We start from the raw sequence: 21396 nt of genomic DNA on the forward strand, positions 1-21396 counted from the left end.
AAAGTTTAAAAAATAAAGGCAAAAATTATAAGGTTAAGGAAAGTCTCATTCAAATTTGATAAGAACAAAATCACTTACATAGAAATAGTTCTCATGGATGATAAGATAAGTTGATTATTTTTTATTATTCTTTTAAGTGATGATAGGTCTATTTTATACATATTTTTGTTCATATTTTAAGTTTATTTGATAAGTAAACTCTTGCACGAATCAAAGACAATGCGATTTTATAAATTTATAAGTACTAATAGCTTTTATATTTAATTTGTTTTATAGTGTGATAACAGCCAATATATTTGGTGGTAGATTTAACTATTACTATATTATTTATGATCATATTCAGTATATATGTCTGATTTATTGAAGAAAGTAGATTATTAAAACTGATTAATAACTATTTTAGAGTTAATTTAATTAATATTAGATTAAAAAAATAAACAATACATAACATGTTACTTTTTTATTAATCAAATTATTGTAATTTAAATTAATTTAAAAAATAATTTAAAATTATAATTTCAATCTTATCACATGCCATGCACATAATAAATATACTTATTTTAAACTAAAACCTATCATTTCACGTGTCAATCAAATAATCTTTCTAAAAAAATATTTATTATTTCTGTATAATACTAATCTGTATATTATAATTCATTATAAATTATATACATTTTTTAAAATACTATAAAAATTAAATAAAAAATTTTAAATATACCAAATATATTAATATTTTAATAATTTTAATTATAAAAATATATATATATAATATATTAATTAAAATTAACGATTAAAATTATTAAAATATCCGTGTATTTCGGATACATTTAAAATTTTTCCAAAACTCTAACATATGTAAAAAGCAATAGTAATAATAATGTGCCACCCAATCTTTTATAGTAGTTTCCCTTTAGGCTGTGGTTTATTATTTTGGGGCTAAAATATATATTCGTTTCACAACCTGAAATGCTGCAAAGTAGAGTTCCCATCAAGCCCCTTAGCAAAATGGTGCGCCATTAAATCTTTGATGGTAGTTTCCTTATAGACAGGAGGGTTTTCTGGGGATAACAATTCCTTAATTGGACCATAAGTCTTGGATTTGCCTTCAACTTGGTCCCACTCCTGCCAATTTGAAAAGAAGCTAGCTATTGAAACTCTTGGCCCTCTATGATTTGACAAGACCCGGTGATAAACGCTGACGAAACAATCATTTGTTATCAACTGCAAATGTAGCAAGGGAAGTTGATTAAATATTTACAGTGAATATCTGAGGTTTATTTTTTGATAAAAATGGCTTAAATATAGGATTCTTTTATTTAAATAATTAAAATATTTTACTTTTTAAAATGTATAACGCGTAAAAAATTTATTTTTTTAAGCAATGTGCTTCTTCCAACGTACCGAGACCCGGAAAACTAAAAAAACACATCTTCAATATTCAATCACCAAAATAAGTAACAAGAAAGATATTACAAATTCCCGGTATATGCGGGATCGGACAAGTAATAAATGCGAAAATGAAATATGTGCACTTAAAATATGGTCGTATTAGTTTTCGAATCTTAATATCTGAGATACATACGGTTGCACCTATATATAAAGTGTAGCCGAAATCAATGTTCATTTAGAACTGTTTTACAAATTCTGGAAGTTTGGGATAAATTTTTTTTAAAGTTCTTTGAAGTACTATTATAGGTCGACAATACATATGTGCACTCTGGGAACATCAACCAACAAAATACAATGTGATGCGTAGTCAGGACATTATATTTTAAGGTTGGTTTGTCTCTCTCTTATCTTATGTCAAGTAATTAATTACTTAACAATGACGTATTTTGATATTTTGATTTATTTAGTTTTGATTGATATGGTAAGATATTTTGACTTAATTAGTTAAAAAATGTGTTAAAATAATGACATTTTACATTAACTTGATTTAAATAATTAATTGATCTATTAGAATAATTCGATCTAAGTAGTTAGAAGACGTGTTAGAATATTAATATTTTAGATTATTTTAATTTAATTAATTAGTGAATGTATTATGGCCGTTGGATTTAATTAGTTAGTAAAAAACATTAGAAGATCATTAATTAATTTTTTAAATTTAGATGAAGTTTGTTTTTTACCAAATACTTAATTATATTAGGATATTACTAATTAATGTTGTTATATGATTGTATCTGTAATCCGTCACCTTATAACTCAGTCTTTATTATACATTATGAGTTATAACTCGGCGTTAACTATCATTTATTCTTTTGCTTGTAACTGACACCTTCATTACCGACTTAATGACCATCATTTCTATCTTAATGACCAAACGGTCATAACATCAATTTTATTCATCAATTCTATGCCTATAAAAGAAATCTTTTATATCTAATCTCAGGGAGTAACATGATAAGTTCTATATCACATAATACAGAATACATTCTATATTCATAGAATTATTATAAACACAACATAACACATGATAAGTTCTATTTCATGTTTAATATTCTATATTCATAGAATTATTATATACCTCTTAAACACTTACTGACTTGAGCGTCGGAGTGTCTTTTGCAGGTACCCACCCCCTTGTTCTCTCCTTGCCGACGTATGACTCATCCCGACGAGAAGCTTGAAGACATTCATCGATGGACGAGCTATACATCGGCCAAACTCAGCAAGAACAATTGGCGCCGTCTGTGGGGACGAGTAAAATCATTCCCACTCCCCTTAGATTCATAAAACTTGATTTACATTCAAATTTTTGAACCAATCTCAACAATCTTGTTTAAGATTTTTAATACCTCTTATCAAATTTTAATCTATCGTAACTTTTTATAAAGTACATACTTTATACATTCAAATTGCTTCATTTTTACGTATCATAATATTCCACATCTCATAATCGATTAATGAACCAATCCGAGAATAAACTCGGCTTTCAATCAATCCGAAAAAAAACTCGGTTTTCAATTAATCCGAACACAAATTCACTTATCAAATTTGCTTATTTTTTTCAAAGTTTTTTATTTACACAAGTAAAATTATATATTTTATTCAACATACTTTTACATTTATATTTTGAGTAACTAATATTTATTGATTTATTAGTTATATTCAAACCTCAATATATGTCTTATATAATAATGACATATAACAACCATGTCAATTGCATTTTTATTTCATTATGTATTATATTCTATTGCTTAATAATTTCATTTATACAATTAAATGACAATAATGATGAGTTTAAATCTTAAAATTGGATTCTATCAAAAAATTAATTATATATCAATTGTATATAACTATTACACTATTTATTTTATGCTATTAAATTTTATTTTACTATTTGTTTAATGCAGAAAGTTATTAAACAAAAAATAGTTACAAACATGCAAATTTGTTACTTTTGCACAAGAAATATACCTCATAGCTAAACAAAATTTATTATATTATTATATGACTGTTATCTTATTGCTTTATTATCAAATTAAAGCATATCCTATAAAACAAAATTCAGATATTCACATTTGACATGTATGACATTTATATATGTCATATTCTTCTCTATAACTATCAACTTTCAAGGTATATTTTTCTACTTTGAACTCTTTTACTTTTACAATATATATTATTCAATATACGTTACGATTTTGTACATATTCAGTTTCTCAATGTATCTTATTCATGTCAGACCTTCGCTATAAATTATAAATATTCAAATAACTAATTGCTTTGAGCGAGAAATTCATCAATAAGTTGTTGTGGGTTGGAAAAATTCCCAAGACAATTAACCATTATATTCTCGAATCATACAATCGATTCCGTCAATGGATATCTATCTCTGAACTTTTCAGTTCATATACAATCAAATGCTAAAATTGTTCTTAAGCGGAAAAATATCCCCCACACAACTATCTTGATTGAACGACTCTTATCACTCAATTATTTTTTGAATAAGTGCCGACATAATAACCCGACTAAGCTTGGGGGCTCACTATATCATTATTCACTCATCTTTTAACCGAGTTATAACTCATTTTATTTTCTAAGCTTAGCCTGGATCATATGATCGGCGGACAAAGCTTGGGGGCTGTAATCCGTCACCTTATAACTCAGTCTTTATTATACATTATGAGTTATAACTCGGCGTTAACTATCATTTATTCTTTTGCTTGTAACTGACACCTTCATTACCGACTTAATGACCATCATTTCTATCTTAATGACCAAACGGTCATAACATCAATTTTATTCATCAATTTTATGCCTATAAAAGAAATCTTCTATATCTAATCTCAGGGAGTAACATGATAAGTTCTATATCACATAATACAGAATACATTCTATATTCATAGAATTATTATAAACACAACATAACACATGATAAGTTCTATTTCATGTTTAACATTCTATATTCATAGAATTATTATATACCTCTTAAATACTTACTGACTTGAGCGTCGGAGTGTCTTTTGCAGGTACCCACCCCCTTGTTCTCTCCTTGCCGACGTATAACTCATCCCGACGAAAAGCTTGAAGACATTCATCGATGGACGAGCTATACACCGGCCAAACTCAGCAAGAACAGTATCCATAAAATAGTTTTTTTTAATTAAATTATTTTATTAGCTAGAAGACTATTAGTTAAAAGAGAACATTAAAAGATAATTAATTATTTTTTTAGATTTGATGAATTTTTTTTATTGAATATTTAATTATATTAGGATATTACTAATTAATGTTCTTATATGATTATATTCATAAAATACTTATTTAATTAGTTAGAGGAGATCATTAGAAGATGATTAATTAATTTTTTAAATTTAGATGAAGTTTTTCTTTTTGCTGAATACTTAATTAATGTTGTTATCCTAACATTTTTTAATGTTCTCTTCTAAGTTCTAACTAATGTTGTCATATGATTATATGATTATATTCATAAAATAGAGGGCCCTATCTAATATTTAACTACGATTGTGACACAGGTTGGATGCTTTCAGACTTGATGAGGTACGATTCGCTTAGCTTTCTAATGTCTTACATATATGGCTCTTCCATGGCTGATTAGATGGTTGTATGTTTTTTCAGTTCCGATGGACATCTTACAGTAATTCCCAGCAACATCACATGGATCTTGACTAGATTAGAAGTGCTAGGGAGATTCGTACATGGAGAGCTGTAGTGCCAATGGTCATATAAAGAGATAGCCTGTAGAGTATCATCATGTGGACAGGTCAAGAGATAGCTTGCGAGTCAACAGTACTAGTCAGAAGACCCGGTCAATGTGGACAAGTTTCTGTTTAAGATGGCTTAGGGCGGCAATATCAATACATGGTGGCCTTAGGTGCACTGCAAGTGTTATGACTTGTGAAGAGTGATGAATCCACATTTCATGGTATTTATTTGCTTTAATTAAGTGGATTTTATTGACTTTTTTATATTTATTCATTGAAATAGCATAGTTTCATGATTTTTTTTAAATTGTGCTTGAAAGTAAAAATTTGCATTTTAGACTTTATAATTACTAAATTTTATTCATTTTAATCCCATTCGATGCTTTGATGTATTTGTTGAGTGATTTCAGACTTGTAAGACAATTATGGATTGAAGAAGTGAGGACAAAACATGCAAAAGTGGAGAATTCATGAAAAAATAGAGTTTGGAGCTTTTCAACAAGTGTGTGTATGCACAGTGATGCGTGCGTACGCACGAGAAGAGAATCAACGAGTGTGCGTACGTACACACCTATGCGTACGCACAAGTCCTGGCACGTGACTTCATTAAATGCAAAACGGTGGCTGCGATTTTTGGGCTTCCAGAGTCCAATCCAACTCGTTTCTAAAGCTATTTCATGTCTAATTCAAGAAGGAACAAAGGAAGAGTAATTAGGTTTAGTTTAAAACATGTTTTAGGTAATTTCTAGAGAGAGAAGCTCTCTCTTCTCTCTAGAATTTAAGATAGATTAGTTAAATTTTTCTAAGATTTATGTTTTGATACTTGCTTTAATTTAGTTTTCTTTGCAATTTCTTGTCATTACATCTTTTCTCTCTTAGTTTTACTTGTTATTTTCTTTATTTCGTCACTTTTATGTTCATGCACTATTGTTGAATTTGGATTTCTATTAATGCAATTTGATGTTTCTTTGTTTATTGTTATTTAATTGAGTTGTTATTATTATATTCTTGCATTTGGTAGCTTTAGATTTTATTATTATTGCAATTTTATATGATTTTATTTTTATGCACACCAAGTGTTTGATAAAATGCTTGGCCTAGTTTTAGTGTAGTTTTCCATACTCTTGGCTTGGAATTGAAGACCTAGGTGACCTTGAGCCATTGATATCCATTCTTGATTGATATATTAGGGTAGTTAGTTGATTTGGTTTCCACTAACGCTAGTCTTTCACTAAGCTAATTAGTGAGTAGGCTCGAATTTTTGAATTGAGATCAATTATGCCTATTTGACTTATCCTCAATGTTAGGGTTGACAAAGTAAGATTAACTCTTCATAATCATCATATGTTTGTGGTCAATGGCTACGATAGGTAACCTTAACTCTTAATCCTTACCAAGAGGTTTCTAGCATTTGAATTTTTCTTTCTCTTGATTAATTACCTTGAGTTTAATTGCTTTTAATATTTAGTCATTATTTGTTTCTTTAATTTCTTACTATTTACATTTCTTGTCTATTGCTATCAACCTACATTCCCTCATAGCCAATAATTACACACTTCATTGCAATTCTTAGGAAAAATGATCCGAGACTTAAAACTCCCATTTATTTGATTTGGATTGTGACAATTCTTTATTTTAAACTTTGATGTGAGGATCTATTGCCAATTTGGAATTACAACGAAATACTTAATTTTTATTGAAAAATTCTAAGCCGACATAAATCCTCATCATCAGAGAGCCCATGGCCAGTAGTAGCATATGGTGATCATTGACGATCTCCATAATCCTCAACCGACACAGGAGTACTTAAAATGGTGGCATGGAGCATGTCGAGTTAGGTTTCTATCTTGGGAGGGCACCTTGGCTGATCCGAGAGTTGCGGTCCTGCTTGTAGACATCCTCCTGACTGTTTTGAGACAGAGAAATGTCTTAAACCTTCCACGGGATATTTCAGATTGCAAGCAACAGGCAAGGAGGCAGGTCAGATATGATATTTAGAGACCAATTCGGAAGGTTTGGAATCAGCGAGGGAGGCATGCACCTACAGATGGTCAATTGTCATATGAAAGAAGGTTGAGTATGTATACTAGGAGGATATCCTTAAGGATCCTCCAATGACAACATAGCAGGATATGCCATCGTCTGGCTTCTTTGCTAGGCATTTGGCGGACATTGCGATGGAGTTCATGCCAGAGTCCACCTCAGGGGAACAACAATACGATTCCTCCTCAACAGCAGCACAACAGCATTGGGACATGTCACAATGGGATCATACTAATCTTGACCTGAACACACCCTAATGGGTATCATTCAACGAGTTATATGACCTTATACGTGCACCTGGGGATGTTATGGACGACCTGGGAGATCAGTATAATGGTAGGAGTGACTAGTTGATTCATAAGGTAGGTCATCCATCCACATCTTGGGTCCCCACACACACTTCACTGACAGGACCTTATAGACTCAAGCCATATATGGCTCTTGTCGCATAGCAGCAATTCCACCACCATGGGAATATAAATACACTTCCCCACATATGAGGCTACAATAACTCTCCTAGAAGAGTCACTCTTGTTAGAGACCTGGTTTTAGCAACGTAATTTGAATCAAATTCACTCTTGTCTTCTTCGACATGATCATGAGGTTTGGCAAAGTGATCGGTATTTCCATTACTGGGACTGCTTGTGGGATCTAAGTGGACGACCCATAACTACCACCTAGGTTATGAATCGCACAACATACCACTCTATCACATGTTATGACGGTTATCCAAACATGTATATCAAACATTATGCTCACATGTTGATCAGCTTTGACCCAAATTATCATGTTAAGAAACTCTCTATTTGGTAGAGCTGATAGGAATCTATATGCAACTCTCACAACGTCCTTAGAACCTATTGTCCCTATGTTGCTCAAGATGACATTTTTTAGCACATCTAGAAAATCAAGATGGAAAGTGTGTAATATCACATGTGAATTACACTCAAATATGATTCTTTTCTCACTGTTTCTTATAATTCCATTGGGATAAACTACCAAACTAACCATATCTGGAGTACACTGGGCAAAATTACTTTCTGGCCTTATCTGGGTACTCAACATCTTGGATGTGTACAACTATGTAGTTGTACCATATCCTAAGTGTAGTCGATCTACTTTTTTTTCAGTTGCTCCTTATCTTGGGTACACATTACCTAAGTTGTGTTTTTATTGGTTTATTAGGTTGTGTACCCAACGCTACAAGAAAAAAGGCCTGTCGGCACACTTTTACGAGGGTGGCCACTGATTTGTGATTTTGCCATGCTTTTTTCTGCCACGCTTAAAAAGCGTGGCCATAGAGAAAAATCGGCACGCTTTTACGTGGTTGCTCATTATTTGCAAATTGGCCACGTTTTTTTACTGCCACGCTTGAAAAGCGTGGCGATAGAAAGAAATCGGCACGCTTTTACGAAGGTGGCCACTTATTAAAAATTTGGCCACCCCTTTTTTTGCCACGCTTAAAAAACGTGGCTATAGAAAAAAACCGACACGCTTAAAAAGCGTGGCTATACTGTATTTATTTTGGCACCGTAAAAAAACGTGCCGATAGAGTTCCCTCCCTTAAAACTTAATTTCCCGCCTATTTTTCCCACACTTAACCTTTTTTATTCTAAGTTGTCAATTTTTACCCTAAAAATGATAACAACAACACACACTAACTTAACATTGTTATCAAATTCACTTTTAACTAAAAATGATAATAACAATACACTAACTAAAAATAATGAAACCCTAAAGATTCACTTTCAAACCCTAAAAGCTAAGGCGCAGTTAGCTTCATCTTCTCGCCTTGGCGTCGTTCATCCATCTTCAGCGTTCAGCCTAATCTTCTCGAACCCAGCCTTGGCGTCGTTCATCCATCTTTAGCGTTCAGCCTCATCCTCTCGAACCCATCCTTCGTCATTCATCCATCTCCATCGTCATCTTCATCACTGCCCTTCATCGCACCCAGAAAACCTTAACTACCATTACGCCGCCATCTATCTCACTGTCGCCACCCTTCGCGCTCATGATCGCAACCAGGTTCGTCGTTGTGTTAGCCAGCTCGCCATTCCTGCCAGTTCACCGTTCTAGTCGTTGTGCTGCTCACCTCTCACTCTTGCGGTTCTGCTCGCTTCTCTGTCGCGGTTCTGCTCGTGGTGCTGCTCGAAGGTTAGTTTTGTCTCCCTCGCTCACACAAACCATAAATTGCCATCCATTACCAACTTCTCAAGTATTTTCCTTTTTATCTTCCATGAAATATTTTCATAAAAGGGTCCAAGAAATCAAAGCCAAAATCCAATTTTTACAGCTGCAAAATTTCACCTGCTGAATTCGAATCTCTGTTTCTTAAGAAATCAGTCCTGTTCAGTACATAGAAGTGATTAGGTATATAGTTTGAATTTCTTTTCTGCACTTTTTTTTAATAATTTGGGTTTTCTTCCATTTTAGTTCTTAGTATCTGTGTTGATTCCTGAACTGCTTCTTTTAAGGAAAAAAATATCTGGTGTGAATCTGATATTTTTTTTAACGATATTTGAGCATTAGTTTTCTTTGAATTTGATTTTTATTTTTTTTACCAAATTATGGAAATCAGAGGAATAGTTTGATACAAAGGAAACTGAATGATAAACCTTGAAAGTTTCGGTCTCATTAATGCTCTATTTTGTTTGGAATTACTCTGTTTCAGAATTTTCTCTAGTCTTTTATTATTTTAATCTCTCATTCAATTTGTTACTCCACCTAGGTAGCAAGCATAATCTAATTTATAAAAAATAAGGCACATAACCTCCCTCTTTGTACACCTTATACTGATCATTCAGCATATAGCTAAAGCTTCTCCAACATTCCAGATGGTTTCCCTATTTATCCCTGCTTTTATTAAGAACCTATTCTGCTGCTGTTTTTGTTTCATGAAAGTTAGGCTTAGCTAGAGTTGCTTGTTGTTTTCCTTTTTGATTAATTGGAGCATTCCTCTTGGTTTGATTAGTGGAGATAGCGCCCTTTTTATTTGAGACAGAGCTTTGCAATTTGGTTTTTTGCATGTTAGGTTTGGGATTGTGAATAGTAACTATTTTTTGCCCCTGACTTTTAGGGATTTACTTGCCTTTTTTGGCATGATTATTTCCTTTCTAGGAGTGGCCAGCATGATGAATGATTTATTAATATTATTTTTTGGGGGGATTCAGTTTTCTGTAGGAATCTTAAGTTTTAAGATGCAAAGTATATATAATTTCTTAATGAGTCGAAGGCCAAATTTTGGAGCATTGCAAAGTTGTTTAATCAACTTTTTTGTTGGCGAGCGAAGACGCTATGTTTGGTGAACATGTTCTATTTGATTAATTTTTGTGGTGCTTGTACTTTGTTTGGTTGTTTGTGGAATTATCCTTTCTATTAGAGAAATTGGACACTTTTAGTTTTGGATAGTAGCTACTTTATTAGAAATGCTTCACTTTCTAAACTGTTGCAGATTATTTTATCATCAATGTTGTATACAGTGTCTACCATACTAGTTTGCCATCTTTAATAAATGAGTTGCAGAACTCACACTAGGGTGGATTAAGAACTATATAGTTGATAGTTCATGATCTGATTTGAGTCTCCTTAAATCACTTCAATTTTTATCCATCTGAGGATGGTGTGGTGTTTGGATAAGTTATATTACTAAGCAAATTATTTTACCCTTTTATCAGGAACTATCTGGCTCTGTTTCTAGATTAATAATGGACCGAAGCTCCATTGATTATGGTTATTGGGATGGAGAAGGTGATGCTGAATGAACTCTAAAGATGGTAGAGACAGGAGTAATTGGTAGCGAGATTGCCATGGCCGAAGTAAGTCTTAAATCCCCTTTGTAGTATATGTTGTGTTTAGAGATGTCTATTCTTTTTCATTTATAAAGTTTGCATTTTCATTCAGGAGTCGGGCATCTGGTCTAAACCCAACAGTGACAATTTCACTCAATGCATAGAACTGCCAAGAAATCATAAGAGTATGACTCAAGTACCCTCTTATCTCGTATTATGTAGTGGGTTATTCTGTGATTTCTCTCTTCTCACTCTTCCTTTTTCTTTCTTTTTCATCAGGGCTAGATGCAAATATCAATGGCTATATCCTCATAAACGCTAACGGTGGCTTGAACCAGATGAGATTTGGGGTCTGGCAGCATTGATTTCTGATGGTATATTATGAAAAGTTAGGTAGCAAAAGGTACCATCTTAATAATTATTACTCCACCTAGTAATTGAATTGTTCATTAGACACTATTAATACCGAATTGTAATTGTCTCAATATGTGACTCACACTACTATTTTGTGATTAAATTTAATCTTAGTAATTCTTATCTGATTGAGAAACAGTTGTGATTGGCTTATTTGTAGTATATATAACTATATAGCTCTTAATTCTATGGATTAATTTGGTTGTTGGAGAAATACTAGGTGTTAATTCTAGACGTTTCACATTATATTATTTTGGGAGTGAAGTGTTTATGGGTTGACTTTAGCTCTGTAGAGTGCATGACTCTAAAAGCATAGCTAGAGAATAAATTGAGATATGGATTATGAACATCAATTTCCATAACTGATGCATGAGTTACAGTGTCACAAAATTGTTACATTTTTGCAAAATGTCAGAAAATTCAATGATGCACATACATATTTTCTTGGAAAATTGTAATAGAAACCTGTGTTTTATTTTGTCACATGATGACTTATTAGGATTGTGTGTTCTGCTGACACAGATTTATGGTGAAGATGAATGGTCATTTGGGACCCAATGAATAAGGGCACACGCTACCTAATATATAGTGTTAATGGATATCAGTTGCATTCTTTACAATCGATGGGAGAGAAAATAGATAATATCGGAGTCTAAGTTTGTGGGGATGCAGGCATTGGTCATGCTGATTGGTGTGGTGTGTTGCACCAGATAATTTAATTAGAGTTTTTTTGTCGCACTACATACAAGGTGTGTGTGTTTAAATGTGAATGGTATGATCGAAGTTCGCGATGCAAAACACGAACACATAAGGAGTACAATATTACTGAAGTAAATGTAACCAGAAAATATAAGCATTAAGACCTTTTATTCTACCTTAAAATGCACGACAGGTATATTATTTGCCTTATTCGGGGTCATGCAAGTCTAATTGGGATGTTGTGGTTAAGACTAAGCCAAGAGGTCACATCAAGTATAATAGGCAGAGGGTCAACAACCTTACCAAGTTTATGACCTAACTCCTTCGAAAATGGTGGTTGACATCGGTGATCCGATCACCCTTAGGTCGGCTATTATGGATGATGATATCATTGGCTAGGTAGATGACGACACACTACCACTAGAGGACGATCATCTTTAAGAAGAGGGGGTCGATGGAGACGAAGAAGAAAAATATGAGTTCGATGATCAGAAAATTACCTTAGAAAAGGAGGATAATGAGCCAGAGGAAGAAGATGATGAATCTAAATAAGGTTATCCTAAATATAGTTTAACTAGTTTGTTCTATACTTAAACCTTATTTTAGTCAGATCATATAATTACAATGCATGTTAGCGCTAGCCTTAGTTCTATCTTATGTATTTCTTTATTTCATTCATATTTTTATACTGTATGTTTGATCTTTTAGATAATGTATAAATCACTTTTTTTTAGATAAATTACTAATTTATACTTTAATTACTAGGAATTGACTATCAATTATTAATTTTCGTGGTCCATTATAGATTGAAAAACAAAATTACAAAAAAATTGTTGTTTTAGTCAAATTTACCATAAAAAATTTTCCAACAATAACGATGTTTCAAGGTTTTCTTAAAAAAAATAAAAAAAATTAGAGCTACCATTGGATTTTCCGAGGGATAAATCCAATGGTAATCAAGCACAAAGTTTCAACACTTGGAACCACATTTACCGTCGAAAAAATTTTGACAGTCACCGGCATCAGATGGCTGTTACCTAAACCTCGTGTTCTGCTAGTAATTTCACCACAAGTTACCACCGAAAAAAATTCGCCGATAAATATTTAATAGAGAGGTTTATACCGTCGAATACAATCTGATGCAAAATTCGATGGTAATCAATTTACCTGCGGATTATTTTCATTATTCTGCTGGTAAATCTGACAATACTCGATGTTTTTTTGTAGTGTCCTCAACAACCATAGCAATCTTGCCATGAGTGGTGGTATAACTTCTATCATTCTTTTTCAATTTTCAAATTTTATTTTTCCAAGTCTGTAATTGGTAGGATTGATGGAAGAATTTAGTGTTTTTGTCTTTCCAATAGCTCTCTTCTCTGGAATAAGCTACTTTAAGTTCCTTTTCCGACTCATTTAGTTTGTCTCTTCCATTAATGCCTGATTCTCTGAGAGCCTCAATCCTATTAAGGAGGTTCTCAATCTCGTTTTTAGAATTGAATTTGGATGACTATTGCCAAAGAACTAATTGATGATGACCCATCTTCATTTTCTATGCAAGAATAAACATTGTTGAACCCTCAAATCTTGAACCCCAGGAAGCAGTGATAATATTCCTTATTTCCTCCATTCTACATAAATGCTTTTGGAACTTGAATTTTTTCTTGGACTTCTCCATTTGAGAACTAGTATCCAAGAGGATTGACATATGCTCAGACTCATTTTTCAAAAATTTAATCAATGAAGTAGTAGGATAGATATTCAACTATCCCCCTAAAGCGAGCATTCTACCCAATCTCTCGTCAATATGCTTCGAACCCGCCCATTCTTTTATATGACCATATGAATGGTCTCCTTACAATGCTGAAGTCCATTAATCCATTTTCATCAATAAAATTAGTAAAATCAGACATTACAGCCCATGATTTAAGTTGTCCTCCCATCTTCTCTTGTTGATTCACAATGGCATTAAAGTCTCTGAAAATAATGATATTTTGGGTAGTTGTTGAATAATTCTTGAAATCTTTTCAAATTGTTTAAACCTTTCATTATCCGAACAGCTTAAATGAACACCATCAATCCCCATAAAGAGTTATTAGATGCGTCGTTTACCTTTGTAGCGATATAATAATTTTTAGCTGCAATAACTTCAAGATTAAGGTCTTCTTTCAGGCTAGAAGCATTTCTCCCATGTCCTAATCAGGTTATTAATCTTCCAATTCACAAATTTGCAGCTTCTCAATTTTCTTTTCACTATGCAAAATTAGTTTTTAATTTCATAGATGAACACAATCTCAAGAGAGTAGGATTGACATATCTCTTTAAAGTTTTCAAACTTAGGTATTGTATTTTAACTATTTGTAAACTATTATTATATAGAATTTGCTAATTTATATCTTAAGGATACATTTTAAAAATACTATAAAAAGAAATATTTGACTAAAAGTTATTAAAAAATTAACTTTATTTACATTTTTAATATATAGAATACATTAAAAACTTTAAAGCTTTTTATTATTATATTTTTAACATATGCTCTTAAGGCATAAGTTAAGTAAATTCATATTAATATAATAAGCAATTTATATTTTGTTTTCTTATTAGATGTTTTCTAAAACATTTACAAAACTAGAGTAAAGTTATTTAAAGAAGAGAGAAGTAATTTTGTATTTTTGACAACTCCATCGTTGACATATAATAAATTCTTTTGACTCAATTCGAACTTCACACAATTATCAATGATATGCATAACTTATAAACAAGTCTATGTATATGCTTATATTATAATTTGTGTGATATTTAAGGAGAAAATCTCAAAGACTAGCATAATTTATTATTTTTAACTAGTAATTTTAGCTATTATTACAATTCTTTTAGTCTAACAATCTAATAACAAATTTTTAACTCGTAAGGTTTAATATTGCTGACAAATTATTTGCTAAAAATAATAAATTTTGCTGCCTCAATTCTATTAAGGAGGTTCTCAATCTTCTTTTTAGAATTGAATTTAGATGACTATTGCCAAAGAACTAAGACGACGACACATTTTCATTTTTTATGCAAAAATAAACATTGTTGAACCCTCAAACCTTGAACCCTGGAGAGCAGTGATAATATTCTTTATTTCTTCCATTCTACACCAATACTTTTAGAATTTGAATCTTTTCTTGGACATCTCCATTTGAGGACTAGTATCCAAAAGGAGTGGCACATGATCAGACCTATTTTCTAAAAATCTAATCACTGAAGTTGTAGGATAGATATTCAACTAGTCTCCTAAAGCGAACATTCTGTCCAATCTCCTGGCCATATGCTTTGAACCCTTTCTTTTATTTGACCATGTGAATAGTATCCCTACCATGCCAAAGTTCATTAATCTATTTTTATCAATAAAATTAGTAAAATCAAACATCATAGCCCATGATTTAAGTCCTCTTCCCATCTTCTCTTGTTATTTCACAATGGTATTAAAGTCTCCGAAAACAATGACATTTTTGGATAGTTGTTGAATAATTGATGAAATCACTTCGAATTGTTTAAGCCTTTTTTTTATTCGAATAGCTTAAGTGAACACTCATCAATCTCCATAAAGAGTTATTAGATGCTCTTTTATCTTTAGCCATATGATAATTTTCAGTTGCAATAACTTCGAGATTAAGGTCTTTTTTTCAGGCTAGAACTGTTTTTCCTGTTTTCCCAATCAAGTTATCAATCTTCCAATTCACAAATTTGTAGCTTCTCAATTTTCTTTTCATTATGCGAGATTAGTTTTTAGTTTCATAGATGACCACAATCTCAAAAGGTGTGGGATTGACATATCTCTTTTAAGGTTCTAAAACTTGGGTATCGTACTTTAACTATTTGTAAACATTACTATATAAAATTTGCTAATTTATGTCTTAAGGATACATTTTAAAAACACTATAAAAAGAAATATTTGACTAAAAGTTATTAAAAAAATTAAACTTTTTTTACATTTTTAATGTATTGAATACATTAAAAACTTTAAAATTTTTTATCATTATATTCTTAACATATGCTCTTAAGGCATAAGTTAAGTAAATTCATATTAATATAATAAGAAATTTTTATTTTGTTTTTTATTAGATGTTTTCTAAAACATTTAAAAAATTAGAGTAGAATTATTTAAAGAATACAGAAGCAATTTTGTATTTTTGACAACTCCATCATCGACGTGTAATAAATTCTTTTGACTCAATTCAAACTTTACATAAATGATCGATATGCATGATTTACAAGTAAGTTTTTGTGTATGTTTACATTACAATTTATGTGATATTTAAAGAGAAAAGCTCAAGGACTAGTATAATTTATTATTTTTAACTATTAGCTATTATTATAATTTTTTTAGTTTAACAATCTAATAACATACTTTTAACTTGTAATTTTAAATATTGTTGACAAACTATTTGTTAAAAACAATATATTTTATTGTCTCTCTAGCATTTTTCATATTTAAATTAGAGAAATGACTAGTGAAACACCTTTTATTAATATTAATTAATATTTTAGTTTAACATATTATTTTTATACAACTAGAATTTAAAGTTTAAAAGTTAAAATTTTAATATATAACTAAGATTTAGAATTTTGTGTTGCCTAAACACTGACAAAAATAATAAATCTTATTGATTATGCAATATACCTTTTTGAACTAAAATAGTACAGTTTAGGCAGTCACATGGTCATGCAAACACATGAAAAAAGTCATGTGACGATCGACCATAGTTGTAGGGGTTAAAGAAGGCCAAGTATCCTATTAGTAGTCTATTGTCATGTCAGTGGTCTATAGACCGAACTGTGTTTGATCTGGACTGACCTAACCTAACAAAAAATAAGTCTAGACAAGAATGAAGCCTGAATCTAGCCTAACTTGTTTCTACTCTTACATATTTTGTAATTGGTTTATTTAGTTATTAAAATAACAAAACAACAGTCACTTGAAATCACAGCTAAAATAACAATCACAGTAACAATAATAATTAGTAATAATAATAATGACAATAGATGATGATGATAATGCGAAAATACTCACTTGCAGGAAATCTCCTACGTTTATAATAAGAGCTCCATGCACAGGAGGAACATTCAACCATTGATTCTCATGAAGAACTTGAAGGCCTCCAAGTTGGTCTTGAAGGAGTATAGTGAGGAAGCAAGCATCCGTGTGCTTAGTAGTGCCCAAAGTAAGTTCAGGTTCGGGGCATGCTGGATAGTAATGACCTTGAATAAAAATTCCCTTAGAGCAACCCAATTCTTTGAGGTAAGTTTGATTAAGGCCAAGAGCCTCCGACAATAACTCAAAAGTTGTAGACCCCAATGCTTTTATTCTCTTTGAATATTCCAACAAAATGTTTCTGCAAAACCTCAAATTTCACAATTTTTTAATAATTTGTTTAGTATAAAAAAGTAATTATTATTAAATATCACAGTCATGAATAGCATTGTGTACGATTCTTTTAAGATTAAATCTACCTTTTGCCTCTAATATTTTTTATAAAATTTATAAATATTCTTAATTTTAATTTTTATCAATTTTATCTTTAAATATTAAATAAAAAACCAGAGTTTATCCTTTTTTTTTTAATATTGTGAGAATGGTTCGTTCTGATCTTGTATTTTATTCTTTTAATTATTGAAATCTTTCCGTGCAATCATTTCACAATAATTTTTATGCCTGCTGTCTACAAATAGCTGTCCTTTTTATATTCAGATATATTCCAAAAATGAATTATTTTTTGCGAGAGGGAATAACAAGCCTATAAAGGTAGTTCTTGTTGCTTGCTTAGTATAATATGTTACACAAGAATTCTTTGTATATACCAGTAACCTATACATTATGCCCGGTGATTAATATATGTAAAATCGTACTTCTAATAAACATTAATTAAAGTTTCTAAATATATGAGTTTCGGTAATAAATATCTTAAATAAAAAATTTTGAAGTTTTTTTTTAATAAATGTAGTAAAACCTATAGAGCGTATTCGGAATAAAGTATCTTTAGAATTAATTATATAAGATTTAAATTAATTTGATTTACAACTAGATATAATAACTTAATTTTTATTGTTATCCTTTTTATTACATAGTTTTTTATTACCACAAATTACAGTACGTTAGACTTTCGCTTGTTATTTTTTATGTGGGAGAGAGAAGTGTATAACAAGAAGGTGGGAACAGAAGTGTGTTTTACATTGGTATGAGATTAACAAATCCGATGCACCGATTTGTTTGTTTTATTTTTTTTTCAAACAAACAATCACAAATCGGACGGTCCGATTTGTGAATTCGAAAAAAAAAAATTTAATGTTGAAATCGGACAGTCCGATTTTTATTTTAAAAAATAAAAAAATAAAAAATGCAAAACGGACCCTCCGATTTGTAGTTAATTTTTTTCTCCAAACAAATCGGACCCTCCGATTTGTAATTTATTTTTCTCTTCAAACAAATCGGACCGTCCGATTTGAATAAAACACCATATCAAAAAAAAACACCCAATCTTCCAATAATAATGTATTACACATATATTTAAACAATATAAAAAAAATTAGCCTTAGACTTTTGCTAGACCACCTCCAGTCCTCCACTCATTCTCTTTTTTAAATCTTCTCTTTTATATTAATAATACTAAGGGGGTAAAAATAACATTTTAAGTTTTTAACAAATCAAATTCTATCAAAAGTAAAGGATTTGATGAATTTATACATTAAATCATTTCATTTTATTTCAGCTTAATTTGATAAATTCTCAGTTCTACTATATTAAAGACTTGTTTGAGTGAACTTTAAAAAAAAATTAAATTATCTTTTTTTAAAATATTTTTTAAAAAATAAAAATAATTTTATATTTAAATATTTTATATAATTTTTTTAATTATGTTTAAATATAATATAAAAATATTTATTTATTTATTATGTATAAAATATTTAAAAAAATTTGTACCCTTGTCACCAAAAAAAAAAAAATTAATAACACTCAAACAAAGACTAACATCTTAACAAATAATCTCAGATTCATTCTCAGCTAAAATCTAAGTGCGTTGGTAACTTCAAATTTTTATTTTGAATAGTTAACCGTCACCATATCAAAACTAGATAAACTATCCAAGCAAAAACTGAAAACGACGGTATCACCCAATTATAGATTTATAGTCATTACCTGCATACAGCAGGCAATTCTTCCGCTTTAGGTATATCAGGAGCCATGGAGAACCCAACAGTATCTCTCCAATTGGCAAATTTGTCCCTGTAGAGGCTTGTATTGGAGTAATACATAACTTTCTTCGTAGTATCTCTGCCGTAAAATTGCTTCCTTACATCAGTGTCTTGTTCATGAAACCTACGGATTCCATCAATCATCTCATCCAAAACACTGACAGGAATCCCATGGTTGATTACCTGGAAGAACCCCCACTCGCGGCATGCGCTTTGAATTGCAGTAACTGTTTCTTTGTGCGGTCCTCTGAGGTCTATAATGGGAACGCTTAATCTTGAGTCGCTTGCCGAGTTTTCGACGCCGGCTACCGATAGTCGTTCACCGCAATGGAACATTCGTGGAACTTTCTTCACTCCGGAATCCACCAGACCTTTAACTCCTGATTTTGATTCATCAAATTCTTTTATCTCAGCTTCTCTGTCATAAGTAGAATCTTTAGTGTCTGATGACTCTGTTTCCTTTGTTATTTGCAAATCCATGTCAAGCTGAAACAAGCAAAACAGGCCTTTTTTTTTTTCTTTTGGTGACTACTTGACTCTCTCGAAGAAGAAGAAAGCAAAATAAAAAGAAGAGTAAATCAAAATGTCAATGAAGACAAACTTATAATAGAGCAAGATAGCGGATTATTTGATTAAAAAAAGAGGGAAGACCAAAATCAAATCACGGAACCAATGGGGTAATTTTCACACGCGGAAAATATGGATATTTTTTCCCCGGCATCGATGAAGGAGACTTGAATATGAATGTGAAACTAAAGGAACGACTTTCTGAGACATAATAAAAACGTGATATTTTCTGGCTACTTATGTAAATGGATGTTTCCCCGAAGTCAAACTTTTATAATAATCCTTTTATAATAATCCAAATTGGGTGCGAGTGTAAGGTCCTCACTTCTTAGCTAGTCAATAGCTTTGAGGGATGAATTAAAATAGACACATTACGATAAATATAAGATAAATTTCTCGGAAGATAAATATTATTTCAAATCTAGGAATAAAACGATAAACTATCTAAACCTATGACGTGTTTTGTTTTTTAAAAAAAAAATTGAACCAGCTGGATCCAGATCTTGTTATTAGGAATCCATTAACTTCGCACGACTTCGGGTTCTGTCAATGGGATAAAAATCTTCCGGTAAGAATTTATTTTTCATTCTTTATTTGGACTTGAAATGAAATCATTAGTCAGAAGAGCAAAGTACTTGTTACCTAATTAATTTTATGTTCGTGTGTTGTATTGTTTACGCGTTGTGCTAGATATTATGAAGAATCTAAGAAGAAAATTATTCTGAGGTAATAACTAAAACCAAGGTAAATTTGAGTTTAGACGTGAGATTTGGATTTGTTTAGGTAATTTATGAAGTACGGATATTTTGCTAAGTTATTGTGTTTGCGTGTTGGACATATTTTATATACGACACTCATCGACACTCGTTCGACACGTGTTTATAGTGTCTAATTGTGTCTTAATAAAAAAATAAAAATTTATTTATGGAACATGTTTAGACACACCTAAATATCATCATGTGTCAGCGTGTCCAACCTTATTCTTTACATGTATTCTTGAAATAGATTTAGAAATAGTATATATTTTTATTTATTAAAAAATATGTTAAATACTTTATATAATTAAAATAAAATATTAAAAACTAATTTAAATTTTAATATCAATAAAATATCAAAATATTATTACGATTTATCTAAAAAATACTTTATATATATATATATATCTGTGTCGTGTCGTGTTCCGTGTCCATGTCAGTATCCATGCATCATAGGGGTGAAGGTTTCGACTTGTTCATCCGGAAGGTGAATTGTCCAATGTCCTCGCCTAGACGGTAGTGGGGGTACCTTCAAGACACTCCGATGCTTAAATTAAAAAATGTTTAAAGTAGGCTTATGTGAATCGGGATTGAGAAATATCTAAATTTGATGAGGTATTTATAGAAGTAGGTGATAACTTGGCCATCACTCCTCGGCCTCTCCGTTTGTTGTAGTCGGTAGTTTCTTTCTCAGTATTTGGGAAGTGATCCCACGTTGGGGTACTG

The 21396-nt window shown here is 31.2% G+C and overlaps 1 protein-coding gene and 1 long non-coding RNA gene across 2 annotated transcripts; one reads left to right on the forward strand and one right to left on the reverse strand.

Moving 5' to 3' along the window:
• Positions 1–766: 766 nt before the first annotated feature.
• On the reverse strand, positions 767–19924 carry LOC107484496 (1-aminocyclopropane-1-carboxylate oxidase homolog 1). Its single transcript, XM_016105056.3, has 3 exons — positions 19293–19924; positions 17169–17490; positions 767–1221 (listed from the first exon to the last, which is right to left on the reverse strand). The coding sequence occupies exons 1-3, from the start codon at positions 19826–19828 to the stop codon at positions 955–957; spliced, it is 1125 nt and encodes a 374-aa protein (XP_015960542.1). The 5' UTR covers positions 19829–19924; the 3' UTR covers positions 767–954.
• On the forward strand, positions 10049–13226 carry LOC107484499 (uncharacterized). Its single transcript, XR_008008259.1, has 3 exons — positions 10049–11029; positions 11115–11187; positions 11282–13226. It is a non-coding gene; the product is annotated as an uncharacterized LOC107484499 (long non-coding RNA).
• Positions 19925–21396: the final 1472 nt, after the last annotated feature.

This window comes from Arachis duranensis, chromosome 4, assembly GCF_000817695.3.
Source record: "Arachis duranensis cultivar V14167 chromosome 4, aradu.V14167.gnm2.J7QH, whole genome shotgun sequence".
Classification (NCBI taxonomy): domain Eukaryota; kingdom Viridiplantae; phylum Streptophyta; class Magnoliopsida; order Fabales; family Fabaceae; genus Arachis; species Arachis duranensis.